Here is a 20,099-nt window from a genome sequence, read left to right as displayed (position 1 = left end):
ATGTGCTAATTGAGAACAAAGAATTGTGTTCCTAGAGCATATATGCCCAATGGTGAGAGCTGGAGTTTTGGACTAAGCTGCACAGAACTGCCAACATGCCATCGTTATCTGAGGGAGGAATTACCTCCAGGGGTGAGAGTGGAACTGCTCTTACAGCTTCTGGAGAAAGGTCCATATTTACATATTTACATACATGCTGATGATTGTTGGATAAAACACAGGACCTTCATGTTCCTGTTGGTGTATTCTGAAAATATTTTTCATATTTTGGGGAGTGATTTTTTTGTCAATTATATGATTAAGATTCCTTCAAAGTGGGTTGTTTTGTTTTAGGGTTTTTTGGGGGGAAGGATTGTTGCTGGTTTTCTGTTTGGTTGTTTTTTTCTGTTTGTTTTTTGTTTTTTGGGGGGGTAGGTTTGGTTTTGTTAGTTTACTTTTTTATAAATGAAAGCTCAGGAATTAAATTATAACATCTAGATATATTCCAAGGTTTCAGTGCTACACAACAAGGCTTCCTTGAAAGTTACTTTTAATAGCTTTTAAGTGACTGGGAGCAAATTTTTGGTTTCTCCAAACCAACCTGAGGATTAAAAAGACATCCTGGCTTTACCCTGTGTTGGCTTTACAATTATCCTGTGTTCTGTTAAGTTTGTTTATGATCTCAGTGGTTGATGAAGTGACCCTTGCATCACTTTCATGTCACTTTACAAATTTCTGTCAAGATGCTTATGATGAAATGCCTTGCTCAAATGTAACCTATTTTTATCATTTCATTAGCCTGCTTAAAATTCGTCTGGTGTTTGGTGTAGTCATGTGTTGTAGAATTGTAGATGTTTGCCAGGATAAATCCTTCATATTCTTTACAGTGTACATGTATGTGTCTGTAAAACGTGTGTGTGTGTGTGTGTGTGTGTGTGTGTGTGTGCGTGTGCCTGGGCAAGGCAAGGCAAGACAGCACCATAACTCCAGGGAAAATGGAGGAGGTGACTGCGAGTCACCCACTTACTCACTGGCATCCACTGTGGGAAACCTGTATTTTGTGGTTTTGTAGAGCACTTGCTTTTTAGAGAAGGCAGGCAAGAGGGCAGACGTCCCCTTCTCATTAACAAATTTATCACTTACAACTCTTATGTAAAACAAACTTGGTGTCAACTCTGAAATGAAGAGCTGCATTGGAAATCACACCTAACTACAGCAGGTGCTGAGCTGGCAGTTTCACAGAGGATTGTGAAATGTGATCACACAATGGGAAATAGTGCCACTCCTTGAGGGCAATATCTGGAAACATAATGGGGGAACACCCTTCAAAGGTGATCTGTGTAATAATGGGGCTTAGAAACACTTTCTGCCTGCTTTGCTTAGAAAATTATGAACATTTTTAATACTGTTACTGGTTTTTGCACAAGCACACTATATTTAGCTGTACCTCAACCAGTCCTGTGCTCAGACACACCCAAGGCAATAAGCTGTCCAGTGCTCACTTGCTACTACCATCACTTCAAGGTGGAAACTATTAATGAAATTTTCCGTTCTCTTTATGTCCCAGTTTTATTGTGAGCTTTTCATCTGTCATCTTCTGGAAGCTGGGCAGTTGTATACCCCTTGATCAACATTCACTGCAGCTATTTTCTGGTATGTCTCTAAGCTTTGTGTACTCACACATGTTAATGAACATGGAACACCCAACATTGTTGCACTGGCACTCTTGACACTCGGTGCTGCTTAATGTCTCTCTTCTTTCTTCTTGAGATTGCCATAAAGATTGCACCTGTGCTCCTGCGTGTACTTAGGCACACCACAGCCTCTGAATAATGTAGACTAATAGGAAGGACTTCAAAGAATCGTAACACAGTTTTAAAGGGCTGGAAGGAGAGGCTGATGGGAAATGTTAGAAGAATTCAACATTTCCTGCTTAGCTAAGCAGTAGTTTAGAAGGACATGTAAACTATGTGCAAGTATTTCAAAGAAAACAAAAAGCAAACAAAGGTATGCACACTGCCCTGATGCTGCAAAGAGCGAAGAAGGGAGAGGTTTGCAGCAAATCATCTGCTGGAGTTTGTAATTTTGTTAGGCACTGAGGCACAGGGTGAGCAGGGTAATGAAAATATTTAGATGGATTTGGATATTATTTGATAGAGGGAAATGCAAAGGGAAAGAAGGTGAGTGGTTTAGGAGTGACCTGAGCCAGTAATTATGTGATTGAAATCAATTACCCAGGAGCTCATAAGCAAAACAGAATAAATGTCCTTCTTCCTTGTGCCATGGATATTCTACTGGATCCCTGCTACATATCAAATTAAAACACCAGCTTTCAAAGCCATTGCAGGGTTCATACCACACTGTTTTTTCTGGGACAGTGATTTTCCAGAGCAGCTGTGCTTGTCAGGCCAATGAAGCTGCCAGAGCAAAGGGAATCAGCAGATGCAGGAGTTGTCTTGACACTTGGAACTAGAAAGAAACTACTGCAGGTCAGTGAATTCTAACATTTTATAAAACAAATGTACTCTGCACTTTGTTCCTGTCTCCCAATAATTAGGACATAGAAAGAAATAAGAAAGATCTTGAAGAGCACATGTGCTATTTTAGAGTGAAATTCACTTATGTGCACTCTCATTGAACCAGTATGGTTCAAGCAGGATTTCAGAAATGCAATAGACTTTGTGCAAAACCTAGACAGGCAACAACAGGACAAAGCATTTGGTGCAAAGTTCAGAGGCACTTATTGTATAACTGACCTGTCTGAACCCAACATCATTTATAGTTTTAAGTGCTTGTTTTGGCAAAGCATCTTTGGATATTTCAGTATCTTTGTCAGTTGGTTCATTAGGAGTTTATGTGCTACTGAAAGTCAGTTCCAGCAGAATAGGGATTAAATATTTAACTGTATTAGGGGGGTCTTGAAAAGGCAGATCTTGGCTTTGAGAGTCTGAGAAAACTGGACTCTTAATAACGTAGTAATCACTACTTTAATGATAAGAGAGAATCAATTTTACTCACCTAACTGATTATTTAAAGATATTTTAAGGAAGGACACAGACAAGCAGTTGATACATCAAAAACAGAGGTTAGAAGCAGCACAATATAGCAGAAGGAAGTCTCCACAACACAGGTGGTACATAAAAAATATCTTTAATTCAATCATACATTTTTGGACACAAGGATTCTCCCCTTCTCAAGAGAATGTTACCCCTTTATCATGACATTGCAGAATGTGATCTTACATAAATAACAATAGGGCAGATATTCTAGGAAAAAATTCTTTTACATTCATAACAAGTGGACTGCAAATAAATATGTTTCAAAGTAACAGGAGGAGCTGACAGTATGTGCTTTGTCTGTGATGATACAGCCTATGTCTTTCTGTGAATGCCCACAGAGTATGTAACAACCACATACATTTTGAACAGATACACAGCAGCCTGTATCCTCATACAAGTGAATACTTGTATTAGTTGTGACCATACACAGAGATATGCATGAAATCAGGTACATAAAGTCCTTTTACATACACACTTCTCCTGTCTCACTGCAGATTTCAAACTTTATGCATGGAGCTGAAAAGCGACGTAGATATCACTTGGGGAAAAACCCACCCCTGCTGAGACAGAAAATCTAAAGATATCTGAAACAGCCAAAAGGCCAAAGAGGCATCTTACTGCTGGGATAACAAAATTGCCCGCTAAATAGCACTGTTAGGCAATTTTATTGCTGTTATCAACTGAATGGTTTTGTTTGTAGATGACTTGTCCTCTTCACAGAACAAGCCTGTCTTTTAACCACTGCCTCAACAAAGCTGGTGGGGATGTCAGTCTTGCTCTCACTGCAGTTCCAACAGAAACAGTTGTTGCTTCCCTTGCCTCTCCATGTTACAGGCATATACCTGTCCTGTTTGCCCAAGATGGGAAAGTTTGCAGTTCGAATACAGGTGAAGGCCAGGTGTGGATGGCTAGAGTTATTGTCAGAACTCCGAGGATGTTGAGCACAAACCCAGCTTTGGCCTAGAATTACAGAAGAGAAGGATTGTTGTTGAACTCAGTACTTTTTTACTTCCCTGCTGCTGAGGATTGTTCGTATGGTTGGATTGTCCCTGTAGGCCTCTTTTTTTTTTTTTTTTTTTTTTTTTTGCAATGCCATCAGAACTAGATCAAATTGCATTTAAGCTGGTTTTCTTCATAGGTGTAATTTTTATTAGCAGAAAATGAGTTTCCATTGGATAAAAATCTTAAAGTAGAAGTCCTGAAATCTTTTTCGTCCACTTATGTAGGACTTTCTCTTCTAACCTGGCATATGCTACTAATGTTGCTTTGGATTTCTTTTTGGATCAATTATAACTTAGGAAAGCTATCAACAGACGTGGCATCCTTGTGCCTCTTTCCTCAACACAAAAAGGGCATCAGGGCAGCCCAGGTCGATGTGCTAGGCCTTCCCTTAGCTCCTGCAGAAGGACTGTCCAGATGATAGATCATAGGGATGTCAGTCCTAGACTTGGGCTTTTGGAACAGTTAAACCATACCATTTCTCATTGACAGCAAACCCTTTTTGGAACATCTTCAAGAGCCCTTGGGTGTTTTCAGAAGCTCAATAAGATCTCTATGAGGTTTTGTGTATATTCTAGTCAGTGTGACCCTTTATTAATACACACATATACGCTGGTTTTTTTCATTTAACTTTAACTGAGTGCAGTACATTTTCCAACACTATTTCAAGAAGAACCAATATTAGAAAAAGGAAAGAGCGAGACTAGTGATGAAAATTCTGAAAAGGATGGGGTTTTTCTTACCATATCTATCACCCGGAGTTGCCCAGATGAGAAGACAATGGCGTTAGGAGGAGTGGCCACTGGGAGCATGAATGCCAACGATGCAGAAAGTGTACAGGGCAGCATGACATAGAGTGGATTGAGGCAAATTGCTTCAGCCTGTTCAAGAAGGGAGCACAAAGATGGTGGTTTCAATACACAAATATGCACAGAAATCTTTTAGCAGAAGACTGATTGTATTGGTCCCTGTCAGAAACCTCACTCCTTCACTGCAACCACTCATAGTTTGGTTCTGCTTTAGAAACTTCTAGTCAATGTCTTTATGCAGCAAGCACAAGAACTGATATTGTGATCAGTGTTTTTTGCTCCCAATTGTGGAATATGACTGCTGCAGTTTAAGTTAATAATAATGGTTGTATTCACCTCTAGAACCAGAAAAAAACTGTAAAGTGGCTTCAAACTGGTTAAGAACAAAATTAAATTATCAGGGTAAACATGTTACCCCAAACTCTGAAGGTGAGTAGAACACTTCAGAAGTTAGGTGGAGTCTGTCCTGTGTAAAAGATTGTGGTGGGCTTATCCTAGTTTCTGTCTGGAACCAGCTTTTCATACTGCAGAACTACATCTACCCCATAACAGGAACCTCCTGTGGATATACAAGAATCTGAAGTAGGTTGCAGAGCTTGACTAATGCTATCACCTTCAGAGCCTTCTGGAGGCCAGTGGTTGGAGTGAAAAACAGTAATGGAATGTTGCAGGGAAGCAAATGCTGCTGTTGTTGCTGTCTCTATGCAGAACAAATAGGAAAAAACAAGTACAGCTGGCAGTGACCTCATGAGGTTGTTTAGGCCAGAAGGCAAAGTCTAATATGCCAATGAATTTAATCCCTTTACTTTTCACCAGCAATGATTTTAGAAAGGTTGAACTAAGCACAATGTATATGAATATATGTGCATGCACATACATATATATATTTTAAGGCTCATATTCCTGATTGGATACACAAATCAGTGTTTGGCTATGTCAGCCAGTTAGTTTTTGTAATTGAGCAGATGCATGCTTGGAGAAGAGTTGACAGCTATTCTTATAAGAGTGTTTTGAAATGCTGGAACTTACCATAGAAGCCAGAATAGGCAGAAAGAGTGTAGTGGTGGCCACATTGCTGGCGCACTCTGTGAAAGTGGCAACAAGGAGACTCATCAGGACAACAATAGCTGGATGAGGTATTTGCTGCAGAGGAGTCAGTTTGCTGCCTAACCATGCAGACAGACCAGATTCCTGTAACAGATGAAAGAGGTCTGTCAGGGTAGTAGGCTGGAGAATAAATAGCCCCATCACAGTCACATTATGTCTCTCACACCAGCTTCACCTTATCTTCCTTGGTACATTATGTCCTCGTGATGTCACATCAAATAAGTTTTATTTAATAGAACCTTTAATGTATTGAGGAAGTTTCATTAAACATTCAATTTTCTAGAAACACAGTTAATCAAGCTACCTTGGGTGGTTACCATGGCAGCTGCAGAGGCAACAATAAGGATTTGTTCCAATCACAGGATTCCTCCTAAGGATGGTGAAGTCCTACTGCCTGTAGGTGAGGAAATGCATGTTCTGTGCTACCAGCATGCCCTCTTGTGTTCTGGGAGAGCACGTGTGGAAAGCAAGATGGAAAACACCCAGGAAGACACAATTACCAGGTAAGCAGAGGAATGTTACCTCACTGCCTTTGGCTAAGGCAAAGCCACCTCCCAGTAGAAACACGATGTTCCATGGCATTTTCTGGTGAACTACTTTCCAGTCCAAGAGGGCTGGAGGTGTTGGGATCTTTGACTTGCTGCCTGAAATGGAAAAAGATTTTGTAATCCAGGTACATGTTTTCTAAAGAAAGGAGATCTTAGTGGGAGGTGAGTTTAGTCTAAACATCAGAAAACACTACTGTCAGCAACATCAAGATAATTCCACAGTGGAATTATCTCCTAAAGCAAATGATGGGAGTCTCATCAACAAAGCTTTTAAAACTTGGCTTGCAAAAATACTAACAAATGATCTGTAGCTACTCCAAGAGGCACAGTAGAATAAAGGTAAGAATGAGTTAAAAATATGGCAGCTTATCTGCAGAACTGTGTGTGTTTCTGTTAAGTCATGTTTCCCTTTCTAAAGACTCCGGTTTCCAAAGCTTTTACATTATGTGTATATTTGTGTCTGGGACACTGCTAGGCTAAGAATTTCCTACTTAGTTAAATTACTAGAAACTGAACTTCCATGGGATATATGCCTTGCCTAGCCTAAAGCTTACAGCTATAGCTATGCAGGAAGAGCAGTTTGGAATCTTGTGTAACATTTGTAATTTTCTTTGTAAATCTAAAATGTAAAACTTCCTACGTACCAGTTCTGGCAGTTCATTTTTTAATGCCCTCAGTAAACTTACCTGTTTGTAGTTTGTCTGTATCATTGGTAGAAAAGCTAGAAGGGATGATGAACAACAAAACTGAAACGAAGATGGCAACTGTTGCATCAGTGACGTAGCTGCAAGAGAAAAAGTCAGAAAATTAACTGTTTCAAATTATCTCTGTTTTAATTGTTATGAAATCTAGCCTGTTTCATTTTTATTCAAAGTGAGAAGTGATGCTACCTTATATTATTTTTATTGAAAAGAACTGTTGCCCAGCCTTGGATGAATCCAGGGTCTCTTGTAAACCAGAGCAGTACTAGTAGGATGAAGAGGACCAAAACTGCTATTTCTGCATACTTCATTGAGCCCAATTTCTTGATCTCTTCCTTAATAACACCATAGGCCTGTTGCTCCTTAGCTTTTGCAGAGGGACTTGCAGCACAACCAAAATTCTTCCGAAAGCTAGGAAAAAAGGACAAGAAATGTCAGAGAATTTTTATAGATATCCTCATAGTTGTACAGACTTTTACATATGTATTTAAATATGAATATAGAAATTATATCTATTTTTATTATCATAATATCAGCAACTAGAAGTGTTGGATAGTAACTCCATTGTTCTGTGTATTGCCAAGATTATCAGCAAGAAACTTCCTACCTGTAAAATCTCATTATCTGACTATAAACAGGTTTGCTATCTGTGACACGTGAGAAAATAATGTTACTGTTAGTGTGACTGACAAGGCTGTATGATCACAGTTGCCAAACTTTTAAAAATTACAGCAAAAGAGAATTTTAGAAGAGTAATTTAAGGATCAAAGTATCACAGAGCTCTTTCCCTTTAAGAGAAAGGAGACTGGGGATAATACAAAAGTGACAGGCTAAGTATTAAGCAGGTAGGTAACACAAGCAGGTTGTATGGGGTGATTAGCATCAGGAACTGGAACAATGCTAATCCTCTAAGTCTGTAGCAACTCTCATCACAAAGGTATTGACCAGCTATATGGAGAAATCAATTTCTTGCTTTTGAAGTACAGTGATCTTTCAGAACAATAAGGCAATGCTGCAGAACACTTTATATGCAGTTATATCTTCCTGTTTAAATCTACAGAGTATATTTAGATGGGAATTGATTGGGTTCCTTGGAGAAAACTTGCAGTACAGCTAATTAGTTTGCTGTTATCCTCATCTCCCTTGTATGTGAGGACATTGTCTTTAAGTTTCAAGCACAGGCTCATCAGTAAAACCATCACTTGTGTTACAATGTGTAGTATATGCAGTATGTGCAGTATGTGCAGTATATGTAGTATAGTACTTACTTGAAGCCCAAGTACAATATCTGCAGCCAAATCCACGCCAAAAACAGTAACACAACCATGGTGGGGAAGGCAAAGGAGAACCAGGAAGTGAAGTTGATGACATTGCCATTTTTAGGAAAGAGCCTGTAAAACGTAGATGTCTGTTAGCATCCAAAAATTCTGTACTGTCTCTAATTAATGATTCTGGAAAGAGGAGGTACTATGAGGTCCATAAAGGACTTCCCAACAGAGTTACCAATTTGATATTTTCCTTCTTTGTGTTGGCTTGAGGTCAGCAGCATCAGAATGATGCTGTTCAGTGGGTATCTAATCCCAAGTTCAACCAGACTTACTCATCAACTTGTCCTTGCAGAATCAGATTTGGTGTTGTCCCAGTCAGAGTTGCTATCCCTCCAATACTGGCTGAGTAGCAAATACAGAGAGACATTCCCTTGCTGAATTTCTTGTGTTTCTCTTCTAGAAGATCTTCATTTCTCTTCCTGTCTTCCTCAACTGTCAGAACATGACTATTCCCTAGGTCCCAAGACAGGAATAAAGAGTTACAGAAGATAGGGTGGATGGGAAAAGATCTTACTCCTGAGTAATTCAGTATTTCAAGGCGAGGACACAATGGACTCAAAGCTGGAGGAGCAAAATTTCTCTATTTCAAGGTTAGCATTGTTAAGTCTTTGGTCTTCTGTCCATTTTCATTGGTTGTCTTTGTAAAAAAACACTGAAGAAGAGAAGTCCAGAAATTTTGCCTCAGAAATTCCATGATAAGTTGCACTGTAGGTAGTAATAAACATGGATATATAGGGAAATACAAAGCCTAATGTAAAGCCTTCAGCTAATAGAAAAATACTCATCTTTGTTGTTTCATTGATTAGTTATTACCTCTTTGTATTTTCTATCTATTTCTAACCAGCAAAGTCAAGTAAAACTTAGTGTGTTTTTGTCTGTTTCATGGAAGACCATCATAGATACTTTGGGTACTTCTTTTAGAATTTACTAGCAACTGGACTGACACTGAAGAAAGCATCATGTCATCCTTCATGATTCCAAAGACAAAACCACCCATAACCCACTCACCTGTTTCCTCTGCTTCTTTTAATCTCTCTGGTTTAGTTGTCTCTTCCTGCAGCTCAAATGCTTTATTGATGTTATCAGATGCTTGGCCAGCTGTGCTGGACTCCACTTCAGATTTGTGCAACTGATCCAACACTGCTTGTGCTATTGGGACCATCATGGCAGTAGTGGCAGTATTGCTTATCCACATTGACAGGAAGGCAGTCACAACCATGAAACCCAGGAGAAGTCTGAAATGAAAAGGTTTGAAAATGTCAGGTCAGAATTCCGCACTGCAATACTCTTTTTTTTTTATATTACAAAGCTTTGTGTACAGATGCTGGATTTGAAAAAGACTGAGCAATTCATAGCCAACACTTCATCTTCCCCTTGCCTGAATTGTGAATGTCTCTGTAAGATTTAAAATCTTTTTTTCTTTTTGCAGTTACAGTGAACTATGCTTTTACATTCTTATGATTAGGAAAGTAGGAGCTGGTCTCTTACACAGTTTATCTAGTCAGTATCCTGCTTATTCTACATGCCTCCAAAGAAGACATGTCATCTCAATAACACATATTACTGTATTATAATATATTTTGAAGAAGAATTGCAAACTGAATTTGATCCCAAATGGTGATCAGTTTAAGCCATAAGGAAGATGATCTCTTTTTGTAATTTTATCCCACCTTTATAATTTAAGATTCTCTTCTTACTATATAAAAATTTAATCCTTGTTTCAGTATTACTATGTTATTTGTCTCAAAATTATTCTTTAGATGAGATGTAGATTATATATTAGATGAAAAGAGCTTTATCTTGTATGCATTTTTATTCTATTGCTTTGTAATTTCCTCCAGTATTCCCTCTTCTTATGATCTGAGTTAAATTAAATAGGGCATGTAGCCTCTGCATAGCTTAAAGTTCTAGTCTGATAAGCATTTGTTGTTTTCAAAACAAACATCCTCGTATTTTCTCTTCTCTTTGCAGTCAGCATAACATGTAGCGAGTATGTTTTCTGTGTTTTAGCTGTAGCCTTTCCTGACTGTCTAGAACTGTGCTTCTTGGCAAGCTTCGCAGCACTCTTCCCTTTGCAACATTGACTGTCTTGTTGCTATTTCCCCACCTAAGCTATTTGGAATTTAAAAAAGGGACACCAGGCCTGTAGGACATTGAAGGACCCTATTTGCAAGGTTAGCTCAGGCACTAACACACTTGGACTGAGAAAAACAATGGTAGGATATGATTTGCAGATTCACACAGAGGCAGCTCTGAGATGGAAACTGATGCCATACAGCCCTTTATTCCACAACTTTTCCACAGCTGGTACTCACAGGGCTGGCCTGACTCCAGTAATGAGCAAGACCTGCAGAGCAACACGTTTGTGTAGGTTCCAGTTCTCAATAGCAATGGCCATCAGCAGTCCCCCAATGAAAAGCATATTGGTGTCCTTCAGGTACTCCCGGCAGACCTGTAACGTGGAACAAAGGAGAGAAAACAGCGACAGGAAGCCTTGACAGGGCACTTTCTGAGGGAGCATCTTGTCCCAAAGACATAGGCATGCACTAACTGTGGATCTAAAGGGTGAACTGGCCTTGAGTTCAGATTAGCAGCTCCACCCAGAGTTCACTCCAGGATCATGCAAGTCCTGTCTCCAGGAGATGATTCCCTGTGCAGCAGTGCAATTTTCTTTACACCCACACTCTGGTGGAAATAATCCCAGAATAAGAGATACTGACCAATAAATTGTTTCTTGATGATCTTTAAGGTCCCTTTCAACTCTAGTCATTCTATGATTTTATGAAATTCCTAAACAAAGGTGTATAGAGTAGATCTCTTACTGTTGTTGAATCCATGATATTCATTAGTGGGAACAGCAGGACGGGTAAGAAAGCGGTGACAGCCAGCGGCAAGGCTTCCGTGCACCAGAAGAGTGCCATCACTATGATAACATAACCACATCGGGCCTCCTGACAGGAGAGTACATGCAATCAGAACAGACTGTGCACCTCCCTTGAGCTTTGAGAAGGCAACAGTCCATGATTATATTCAGTGCCTGATAAAGGGATTTGAGAAAAGGTTATTTTCTATCTTTCTCTCCCGTCTATCCTCCTACCTCTGCAGATCCTAATCAAATGACAAACTGTTCAACAGCCATGTCACAACTATGAGGAAAAGACTGGGGCCTTCAATGGGGAAACCCAAGAAACTTTTGAAAAGAAATAAATTGGAGACTTTGAACCCTTTATGATAAGGGATTGACAGGCCCTGCACAGTCTTCTAGATTTTACTGATGGTGTTAATTTTTATTAATATATTTCTGTCTTTGAGTTGCAGAAATAGTTTCTGATCCAGTCAAGGTTTTTCCCCATTTTTCCCAGATGAGCCCCAACTAACTTCAACAGCCTGGATTCCCTGTACTGTAAACATTCATTTTTAATTGGATTTTTGGTCTTTGAAAGACTGAAAAACTGGTCACAGGTCAGTTTCAGTTTCCACTGATCTTGACGTATTTATTTGAAGATAGTATGAGCCACTATTTCATGTTACTACTTTCTGAAAAAAACACTGATTTGGTTCTGCTTTGGACAACCACTACAAGTTTTATGTAAAAATAATTAATTCAGTCCCATACATGAAAATTATTCAAAATAACATGGCACAACAGATTTTTATACGTCTGGGCTGATGAAGGAAGCAAGAAAAAGTAGCAGTGCTGTTTAGTGTCTTCCTCATTTTGGATCTAGCATACAATAGTGTGTCCCAGCAATTCCAAAGGAAGAAAAAAGTGGTTGTATAATCAAGTATGTCCATTAAAATATACTTGAGAGTTGGAATGAAAATGTAGTGATGCTTATTGCGGAAACAGTGAAGAGATGGAAGCTGCAATGCTTAGATTACAGAGCATTAAAGAGGAGCTAGAATAGTGGAGGCAGGATCAAAGTTGAGGTCCTTCAAAACATGCTCAGGACTTCTGAACATGGCAGGGATGTTACAGAGCTGGTGAAGAGGAAGGGTGAACAGGGAAGCTGAGTAGTCTGGAAGAAAGAAAATAACCCAGGTGTCAAAGTACCAAAGCATAAGTAAACTGAGAAAGATTAGTGAAAAGATGGAAAGATTGTTTTTTGATTCTTATTTTTGAATGAGAACAGCAAAAATCTTAATTATACATTCAATCAAGTGCTGAAAGCAATTTTTTATTTTTGTGATCCTTTTCCTCCTATCTTTGTTGTTAAGAGATGTCAGTGGGTGCCTTTTGAGAGACCCTAGCAACACATGGAACACATATCATATGCACAGTGCCATTCTCTTCCAGCCTGCTGTGAACAAGCTCAATAAAAGCTGGAACAAGGTTTTTCACAGTTAGTTGTCATGTAAGGGCATTCCTCTGTCTTTAGATAAAATACCTGGCGTTGTTTGCTCTCATTTGCAATACTTTTGTGTCCAGTGCTATGTCATTATTGGACAGGTGAATAGCTCAACAGAATATAAAAAATGTGAAATTCCATCCTGTAAGATGTCTGCTTACAACTCTACATGCTGAGGTACCAGCTTTTCCTGCTTAGCAGTACCACAATGTGCAATTTTAACATCTGATATCTTCATACAGATTGCAAAGAGAACAATCCAGGACATTTTAATTTTTTTGTGTTGCAGCTGGCTACATAGAAACCAGAGTGAGTCATTTTTTAGGAGGAACTGAACCAAGACTGCCAAATCATTCCACGGGCAATACCAAAGACTTATTGTATGGTAACAATGACTCCAGCAAGTAAGTTTGAACTTGTGGCCTCAGTTAAAAAAAAAAAAAAAAAAAAAAAGTCCTTCTGACTGCGTTGAACTTCTCTGATCTGGATATCTCTTAACCTCAGTAACTCTTTTGCTACAGAATGTCAACTAAAAAAAATGTACTTTTCCTGTTTTCCTTCTTAGTAATCTTTTAAGTGATAGTTTAAACCATATTATTTGCATAGCAAGACACACATGATCAGTTACTGCATTTTGCCTGAATAGCTCCAAAGTCTCTAACACTCAGGAAAAGAGCTGTGAGGAAGAAGGATCTTTGGGATAGGCTGCACAGAAAGACAGGAGAGAGGGGAGAGTTAATGGAGTGAAGAATGAAGCTTGGTGACAGAGATTAGAAACTGGGAGTGGGTAGGGATCAGGGGACAGGCAGGCAGAGAGAGAGCAGAGAAAAGAGCTAGGACTTGACATCTAATGAGCAGTGATAATGAATGGTGGGACTTTAACGAGAGACCTGAAGACCAAAGATTACATCTGTCTGCATGGAGAGGCTAGGAGAGGGAGAAATAAGCTGGAGTGAAGAAGCAGGAGAACACTGGCAGGCTGTCTGCTCACAAGACTGTGTTTAAGTGATCAATGTCTCAGAAAGACCTGCCCCACCACTACAGTTTTTTCCATAGTTAACTTTTTCTGAAGGAGTCCTAAACAAGGTGTCTTCCAAGACTTGGTATGTTAAATTTTAAATAGTTGTTTGTAAAGATTCTTAGAGAAATATGCTAAAAATAAGATAAAACACATGTTATTTTGTCCTTATGTTTCTGAAAGCCTTGTCCATCTAACCAAGAAAAATGCCCCTCCTATCTAGCAACAACAACAACAAGGAAAATTTAAAAGATTATATGAACTGGATATTTTAGAAAATCAGAAGGGGGATGAAAACTGAGCCTTAAATTGTATTCTAGGAGAGATTTGGAGATTTAGCTCTCATATTCAATTTAAAAAGTTCTTACCTTAGTAGGAACAGCAAGAGGCAGAGGAAGAAACAAAAGGAGTACAAACACTGTGATCAGGTATTTCCTGAAGGCCAGGATCATCTGCCATAAGCCAGCCATGGTGCTGGAGCTAGCCCAGTGCTGAAAGGCCTGAAGTCTGCTGCTGGGGACTATATAAACACTCAGAAATATTAACCATTGACCTCTGGAGGTTGGGTGTTGTTTTTGGAACTGTAATCAGAGAAAGAAGGAAGAGAACAAAGAAGGGAGGGGACAGCAAAAGAGTGTCAGACCAAGAACTTTCTTCAAAGAGATAATCTTTGTGATAACTGGTAAATCCAAGAGAATTAACTCCTTGTACACCAAGTAGGTTTATTTAAAGCAGCCTGAAGTTATCTACACTTTGGTTAAAGACTAACAAAATTTTGGATTTTATGTTTAAAGACTATTAACATTTCAGGTTTTAATAGTGCCTTCTTTTAATAGGTACCATTATTCCTCTAATAAAAAAGGTTCCCTCCAGAACAGGTTGAAAATTGGTATATGTAAAGCACTGAAAAACACATCTGCATCTGTAATACCCAAATACAGGTTAGAAACATCTACAAAAAGCATTATAAAAACATTATTGTATCCACTGAGAAATTCTTTAGGTAGCAAAATCCCGTACAGAAGAATTCCTCTCATCAGCTGCTGCATCAAGTCCCCATGCAAAAAGGGACTTACAGTCCTTACCACCTGAGAGCAGGGACATCCCTCTTCCTGCCATCCAAGGAGGAGTCTTGTGACAAGTCTATTTTCTTCTACTAAAACAAAAAAATAGGGGAAATGTTAAGGTCTGACCAGAACTCTGTTCCTCCCATGTGGCAGCCCAGTATGTTGCAAGAAAGGCTTAGGGCCAGAGAGGGAACCTGGTAACTCTTCCTGATGTAGCCTATTAAATCTCAGTGCTTTGGGAAAAACTTGGCTACAGTGCATCATCTTGCATATCTTGGTAGTTTCACCTTTCTGATCTTGCAGATCAGCAGAGCTTTGGAAGCTTACAAGGTATTTTGGGAACAAACCAAAAAAAAATTGCTACAGGGGAATTGCTAGCAATTCTTGTCCCAGTTGCAAGAAACTTCTGAAATACAAAATGTAAATTACTTGATTCTCTAAGTACACTGGAGCAGAATTGAAGTCTTTAATTCCAAATAGAATATCTTTTAAATCACTTTAATGTCTTTATTTGGTAGATTAGGCAAGCACATACTTCAGATAATGATAATAACATTTCCATTTTATTGGTATAAGTTGTCTCCGATCTATTTCTAGCTTGCTTAATCAGTGAGGAAGAAAGAGAAGCACAGACAATACGTCATCTGATGTCAGCTCCACAAAGAGCTTCTACCCTTTTTTCTCTCTCATCCCTTTTCTTCCAGGGCTTGTTTTCTTTCCGTAATGTGCTTACGATTGAAAAGCAGTGAGGTTTCAGTTGTCAGAACTGCAAACTCACAGCTCTCTTGCAAGCTCCATTTATGCATATTGTTCACAAGAAAGAGCATCATATTAAATAACTGCAAATCCTGAGCTTTAGTCCTTCACCCTTGGTACAAAAAGAATGAGAACTTTCAAATTAATAATACACCACAGCCCCACTCTCCACCTTCCCTCACCCTCCTCCCCCCCATTTTTGCATCCATGTAATGTTGAATTAGTGTCTGAAAAGGTGCAGTGACAAAATCAGTCAATAACAAAGGAATTTTTCTATTTCTACTCTTATGTTCTCAGGTTGCAGTGAAAATCCGAAAGGAAACCCATTGTTTTCACATCTCTGTAATGCAGAGGTTGGCTTCCAGCTGCAGTCTTGTCTTGGGTTGGAAATAACAATGCAAAAGAACCTCAGGTAATGAATTAAGCTTGTTCTTTAGAAGCAGAACATCCACAGCGATTGTTCCCTCTGCTATGTGAGTCTTGTGACTTTCAAAGATGCCATAAATGAGCTTGGTAAGTGTGTTACTGTAAAATGAACCGTTTATGTCCTCAGGAGGATTTGTTAGAGCTTCATTAGCCCACTAACGCTCCCTCAGTGGTGTCATAGGAGTAATTTACATTAATTTGGAATTACTCCAGTTTATATAAACGGCTTATTCAAATACTCTGAATTGTGTTCTTTCAATTTAAAGAACAATCTGATCTTTGGTTCCTGAGCTGTACTTTGAGGCAGACCAAACCAACAGAAAGCCTAGCTTTTTGTTCCTGATTTCGGGGAGATCAGGAACAAAACAGGTTTTAAGTTTAAATCCCTTTAATTATCAACAAATAAAACAACGGGTGTTGCAAGCTGTGTATTCAGCAGGAATGCAAGAGCATCCCTCTCATCCACTACCGTTCCTAACGAAGCGCCCACGCAGAGCTCATCCTTCCTTATTTTACTAAAGAGACAACCAACCACATCCTTCCCTCTCCGCTCCCCGCCCCCGACTGCTGCCCGCTCCCGGGGCGGAGCGCTGTGGGGCCGGGGCCGGACCGGGCCGAGCAGCGGGGCTGTCCCGGGCGGAGCGCACCGCTCCTCCTCCCCCACAGCCATGGCCGAACCCGTGGCTGAGGAGCACAGCGCTGCTCCGCTGACGAAGCCCCCCGCTCGCCGTTGCCTCCCCCTGCCCGCTGTTGAGCCGCTCCTTTTCCTGTCCACCCTGTCCGTGGCGCTGCAGGGCCCGCTGGCCACCCAGTACCTCTGGGACCGGCTGGGGGCTGAGCACGGCTACAGCGGCCACAACTCCAGTAGCACCACAGGTTGTGGGAACGGCAGCGCCAGCGACCCTCTGCAGAAGGTGGGAGATCTCATGGGGGGATGGGGGTGCTGCTGCCTCTGGGGTGCACCAGGAGGTGTCAGGTGCTTGTTTTCTCTTACAGGAAGTGGAAGCATTGGTCTCCCACTGGAACCTCTACATCAATCTTGGAGGCTTCTTCGCTGGGCTCTTCTCCGTCACGCTCTTCGGGCCATGGAGCGACAGCGTGGGCCGCCGGCCGGCGCTCATCTTGCCAGCAGTGGGTATGACCCTGCAAGCAGCCGTTTATCTTCTTGTCATGTACCTTCAGCTTCACGTCGCCTACTTTCTCCTCGGACGCATTTTGAGCGGCCTGTGGGGAGACTACAACCTGATCCTGGCCAGTTGCTTCGCCTACGTGGCCGACATCACCGACAAACGCTCACGTACCTTCCGCGTCGCCATCCTGGAGGCCTGCCTGGGCATCGCGGGCATGCTGGCCAGCATCGGCGGGGGACAGTGGCGCAAGGCACAGGGGTACATCAACCCCTTCTGGCTGGTGCTGTCTGCCAGTCTCGCTGCCGCTCTCTATGCTGCTTTTTGTCTTCAGGAATCGGTGAAGCAGCCCAGACCAGCCAAGCTGTTCACCCTCAGTCATTACAAAGCTGTCTACAGGCTGTACACAGCCCCAGAAAACTTGAGCTCCAGGAGGGCGCTTGCTCTTTACTCCCTGGCTTTCTTTCTTCTTGTCACTGTACATTTTGGAGCCAAGGACATCTATGTTTTGTATGAGCTGGGCTCCCCTCTTTGCTGGGCTGCTGACCTCATTGGGTACGGCTCAGCTGCCAACTACCTGGTGTACCTGAGCAGCCTGGGAGGGCTGCGGCTGCTTCAGCTCTGCCTTGAAGACACCTGGGTGGCAGAGATAGGACTGCTCTCCAATATTTCTGGACTGGTTGTGATTTCCTTTGCTACTACAACAGCACTAATGTTTACAGGTGATGCTGAATTAATAAATCCTCTTATCTTAGGTCTGTTGCTTAGAGATGCCAGAAGATGCTGAAGGGCAGTGTGCTTCTGGGAGTTCAAACACTTGGAGGAAGTTCTGCCTCTGTTTTAACAAAGCAGCCTGAGTACCAACAACACTGTTGCTTGCTGACAGCAAAGTTTGCCTAACACTGCAACCATATAGTTTCTAGAATATTAAGTTTCCCAGAAGCTGTATTGTGCTGCAGACAGATTAAAGTAAATTATGAGATGCAGGAGGGTGAATTGGGTCTAAATGCAGCAGGCAGAAACTGGCTAGAGCTACAGATTGACTTTGGAGACTTTATCAGCTGAGCTTTCTCTAATGTTTTGTATCTTGCTCACAGGTTATGGGATTCTATTCCTTTCAATGGCAGCCACTCCAGTCATCAGATCCAAGCTCTCCAAGCTGGTCAGTGAGACAGAACAGGGTAAGGAGTTAGCCTGTATGCTTAATCCAGATCATGAAACACTGTCATCTTGGAATGCTGAAACCAAACTGCTTTGGGAGGTTAGGACTACACTGGTTCCTCTGGACTCCTGTGCCCTTGAATTCATCCTCAGACCTCAGATAACATTTTATTTTTTCAGGATAATTGTAATTAATCCATTTAGAATTGCTATATTTCCAAGAAGAGAACGAGAAGAAAAGCAAGATGAAAAATTTCACATTCAAGCTCAGAAATAATTAATTTGTTCATATGTTTGTTGCTTAAACTTTTATGAGGAGCAACAGTTAAACTGGACTGTGTAATGAGCAGAAAATCGTGGTTTCCCTGACCATGACTCCTTTCTGTAGATAAGTAACAGTGGGGAGAAACCCAGTGTTGTTAAAGGGTTATATCATTGACTATGGTGAAAGATGATGGATAACCTGTAGGAGACCATTTGCCTTTCTTCCAATAATTTGCTTGGAGATCTTGATCTTGCTGTTAACCATGCTGTAGGAATGCCTCTTCAGGCAGAGGGGAGGAGGGAATGGAAGTAGCTAAGACCAGAAGGTCACTTTCCACTGTTAGTTTCTTATGAAGGAGGCACATTCTTGATGCTGGATTTATGGTGCTAAATCTATAAAAGACTGTTTAATGTTTAACAAGTTGTAAGATGTGATGGTGAGTAAACCCATCTACATAGCCCTGTCTAATGTATTTACAATCCAGCTGATAGATAATATCACAGGTCAGCTCCAGTGATACAAATTCTGAAGGTCAGTGATGTGATCCTGGCTACAGAGAAGCTGATCTTGACTCATTTGGCCTGCCAGGCCAGCATGGTGGGCCTGATCTCTGCTTATCATACCTGGTATTGCAGACAGCAGTTTTCTGGTGGAAAGGCCAAACCTTTAGAAAGAATCACAGAATTCCACTGAAGATGATGTTTGCAGGCAGGGCCATCTTGTCGTTAATGTCTTCTGTATCTTTTTCCAGGTGCTCTCTTTGCTTCTATTGCCTGTGTGCAAGGGGTGTGTTCACTTGCATCTGCAGGAATCTTCAACTCTCTCTACTCTGCCAGCTTGCACTTCATGAGGGGATTCCCATTTCTCTTTGGGGCAATAATTCTTCTTATTCCAGCAGCTATTCTTGGGTAATGTACTTCAAATTTCTAAACTTTGCCATGGGACCTGTGAAGTGTAATATGAAAAATACTATTTACATAGGATAGAGGTTCACAGTTTTAAAGGCATATTTTCAGTTATGCTTACAGGAGGGTGCTTAGTGTCCAAGTAGCAGAGGCTCAGGTCCATTTCTTCTGGCACCTGAATTTTAAGGATAAGCCTGCAATCTCAGTAATGTAGCTGCCAATGTTCAAAGTGCTTCGAAGCCTCATTCCACCCTCAGAATGGAATCCAAAATCAGAGTTGAATTTGAAAGTCCTTTTTGAAAGAGATGAAGCTCTCTTAGCAGTCTCTTTTCCTGTTGTTTCTCTACTAATTAAAGCAAGAGCTGTGTTGTGAAAGAAAACAAATCCCCTGGTTAGCTCTGGGAGAGAGAATGTGTTGGGAATTGTGGTGGAAGTGAAACAGCTCCTGGCAGGGTCATTTTGTTCTGTTCCTTTGAGACTGTAAAACTCACTTCA

General features: G+C 40.8%; 2 protein-coding genes across 3 annotated transcripts in view; one reads left to right on the top strand and one right to left on the bottom strand.

Annotated features, from left to right (window-relative positions):
* The first annotated feature begins 1,546 nt into the window (after positions 1-1,546).
* SLC46A1 (solute carrier family 46 member 1) overlaps positions 1,547-20,099 on the top strand; it is an 18,948-nt gene continuing 395 nt past the window's right edge. The window contains exons 1-7 of one of the 2 annotated variants that reach the window (XM_071765641.1): positions 1,547-1,632; positions 6,316-6,456; positions 13,169-13,283; positions 16,018-16,233; positions 17,143-17,995; positions 18,371-18,454; positions 19,451-19,607. In XM_071765641.1, coding sequence (XP_071621742.1) covers positions 16,225-16,233; positions 17,143-17,995; positions 18,371-18,454; positions 19,451-19,607 — 1,103 coding nt within the window. In that variant the 5' untranslated portion in view covers positions 1,547-1,632; positions 6,316-6,456; positions 13,169-13,283; positions 16,018-16,224. Of the gene's footprint in view, positions 1,633-6,315; positions 6,457-13,168; positions 13,284-16,017; positions 16,234-16,655; positions 17,061-17,142; positions 17,996-18,370; positions 18,455-19,450; positions 19,608-20,099 lie in introns of those variants that run through there. The other variant, XM_071765642.1, reaches the window with a different exon arrangement.
* On the bottom strand, positions 2,944-14,407 carry SLC13A2 (solute carrier family 13 member 2). The gene is made up of 12 exons (XM_071765627.1): positions 14,266-14,407; positions 11,353-11,481; positions 10,846-10,982; positions 9,539-9,765; positions 8,803-8,983; positions 8,471-8,593; positions 7,392-7,613; positions 7,188-7,285; positions 6,476-6,597; positions 5,876-6,037; positions 4,781-4,918; positions 2,944-3,998 (listed from the first exon to the last, which is right to left on the bottom strand). The coding sequence occupies exons 1-12, from the start codon at positions 14,365-14,367 to the stop codon at positions 3,867-3,869; spliced, it is 1,773 nt and encodes a 590-aa protein (XP_071621728.1). The 5' UTR covers positions 14,368-14,407; the 3' UTR covers positions 2,944-3,866.

The sequence above is a fragment of the Heliangelus exortis genome, chromosome 21 (genome assembly GCF_036169615.1).
Source record: "Heliangelus exortis chromosome 21, bHelExo1.hap1, whole genome shotgun sequence".
Lineage (NCBI taxonomy): Eukaryota > Metazoa > Chordata > Aves > Apodiformes > Trochilidae > Heliangelus > Heliangelus exortis.
This window is presented reverse-complemented; position numbering and strand designations above follow the sequence as displayed.

Coding starts and splice junctions, on each gene's coding strand:
- SLC13A2 (XM_071765627.1), bottom strand. CDS start 14,367: ATGGCTGGCTTATGGCAGATGATCCTGGCCTTCAGGAAATACCTGATC. Junction 8,984..9,538: donor AAAAGAAGCAGAGGAAACAG/GTGAGTGGGTTA, acceptor CTTGGGACCTAG/GGAATAGTCATGTTCTGACA. Junction 3,999..4,780: donor AACTCCGGGTGATAGATATG/GTAAGAAAAACC, acceptor CTGTAATTCTAG/GCCAAAGCTGGGTTTGTGCT.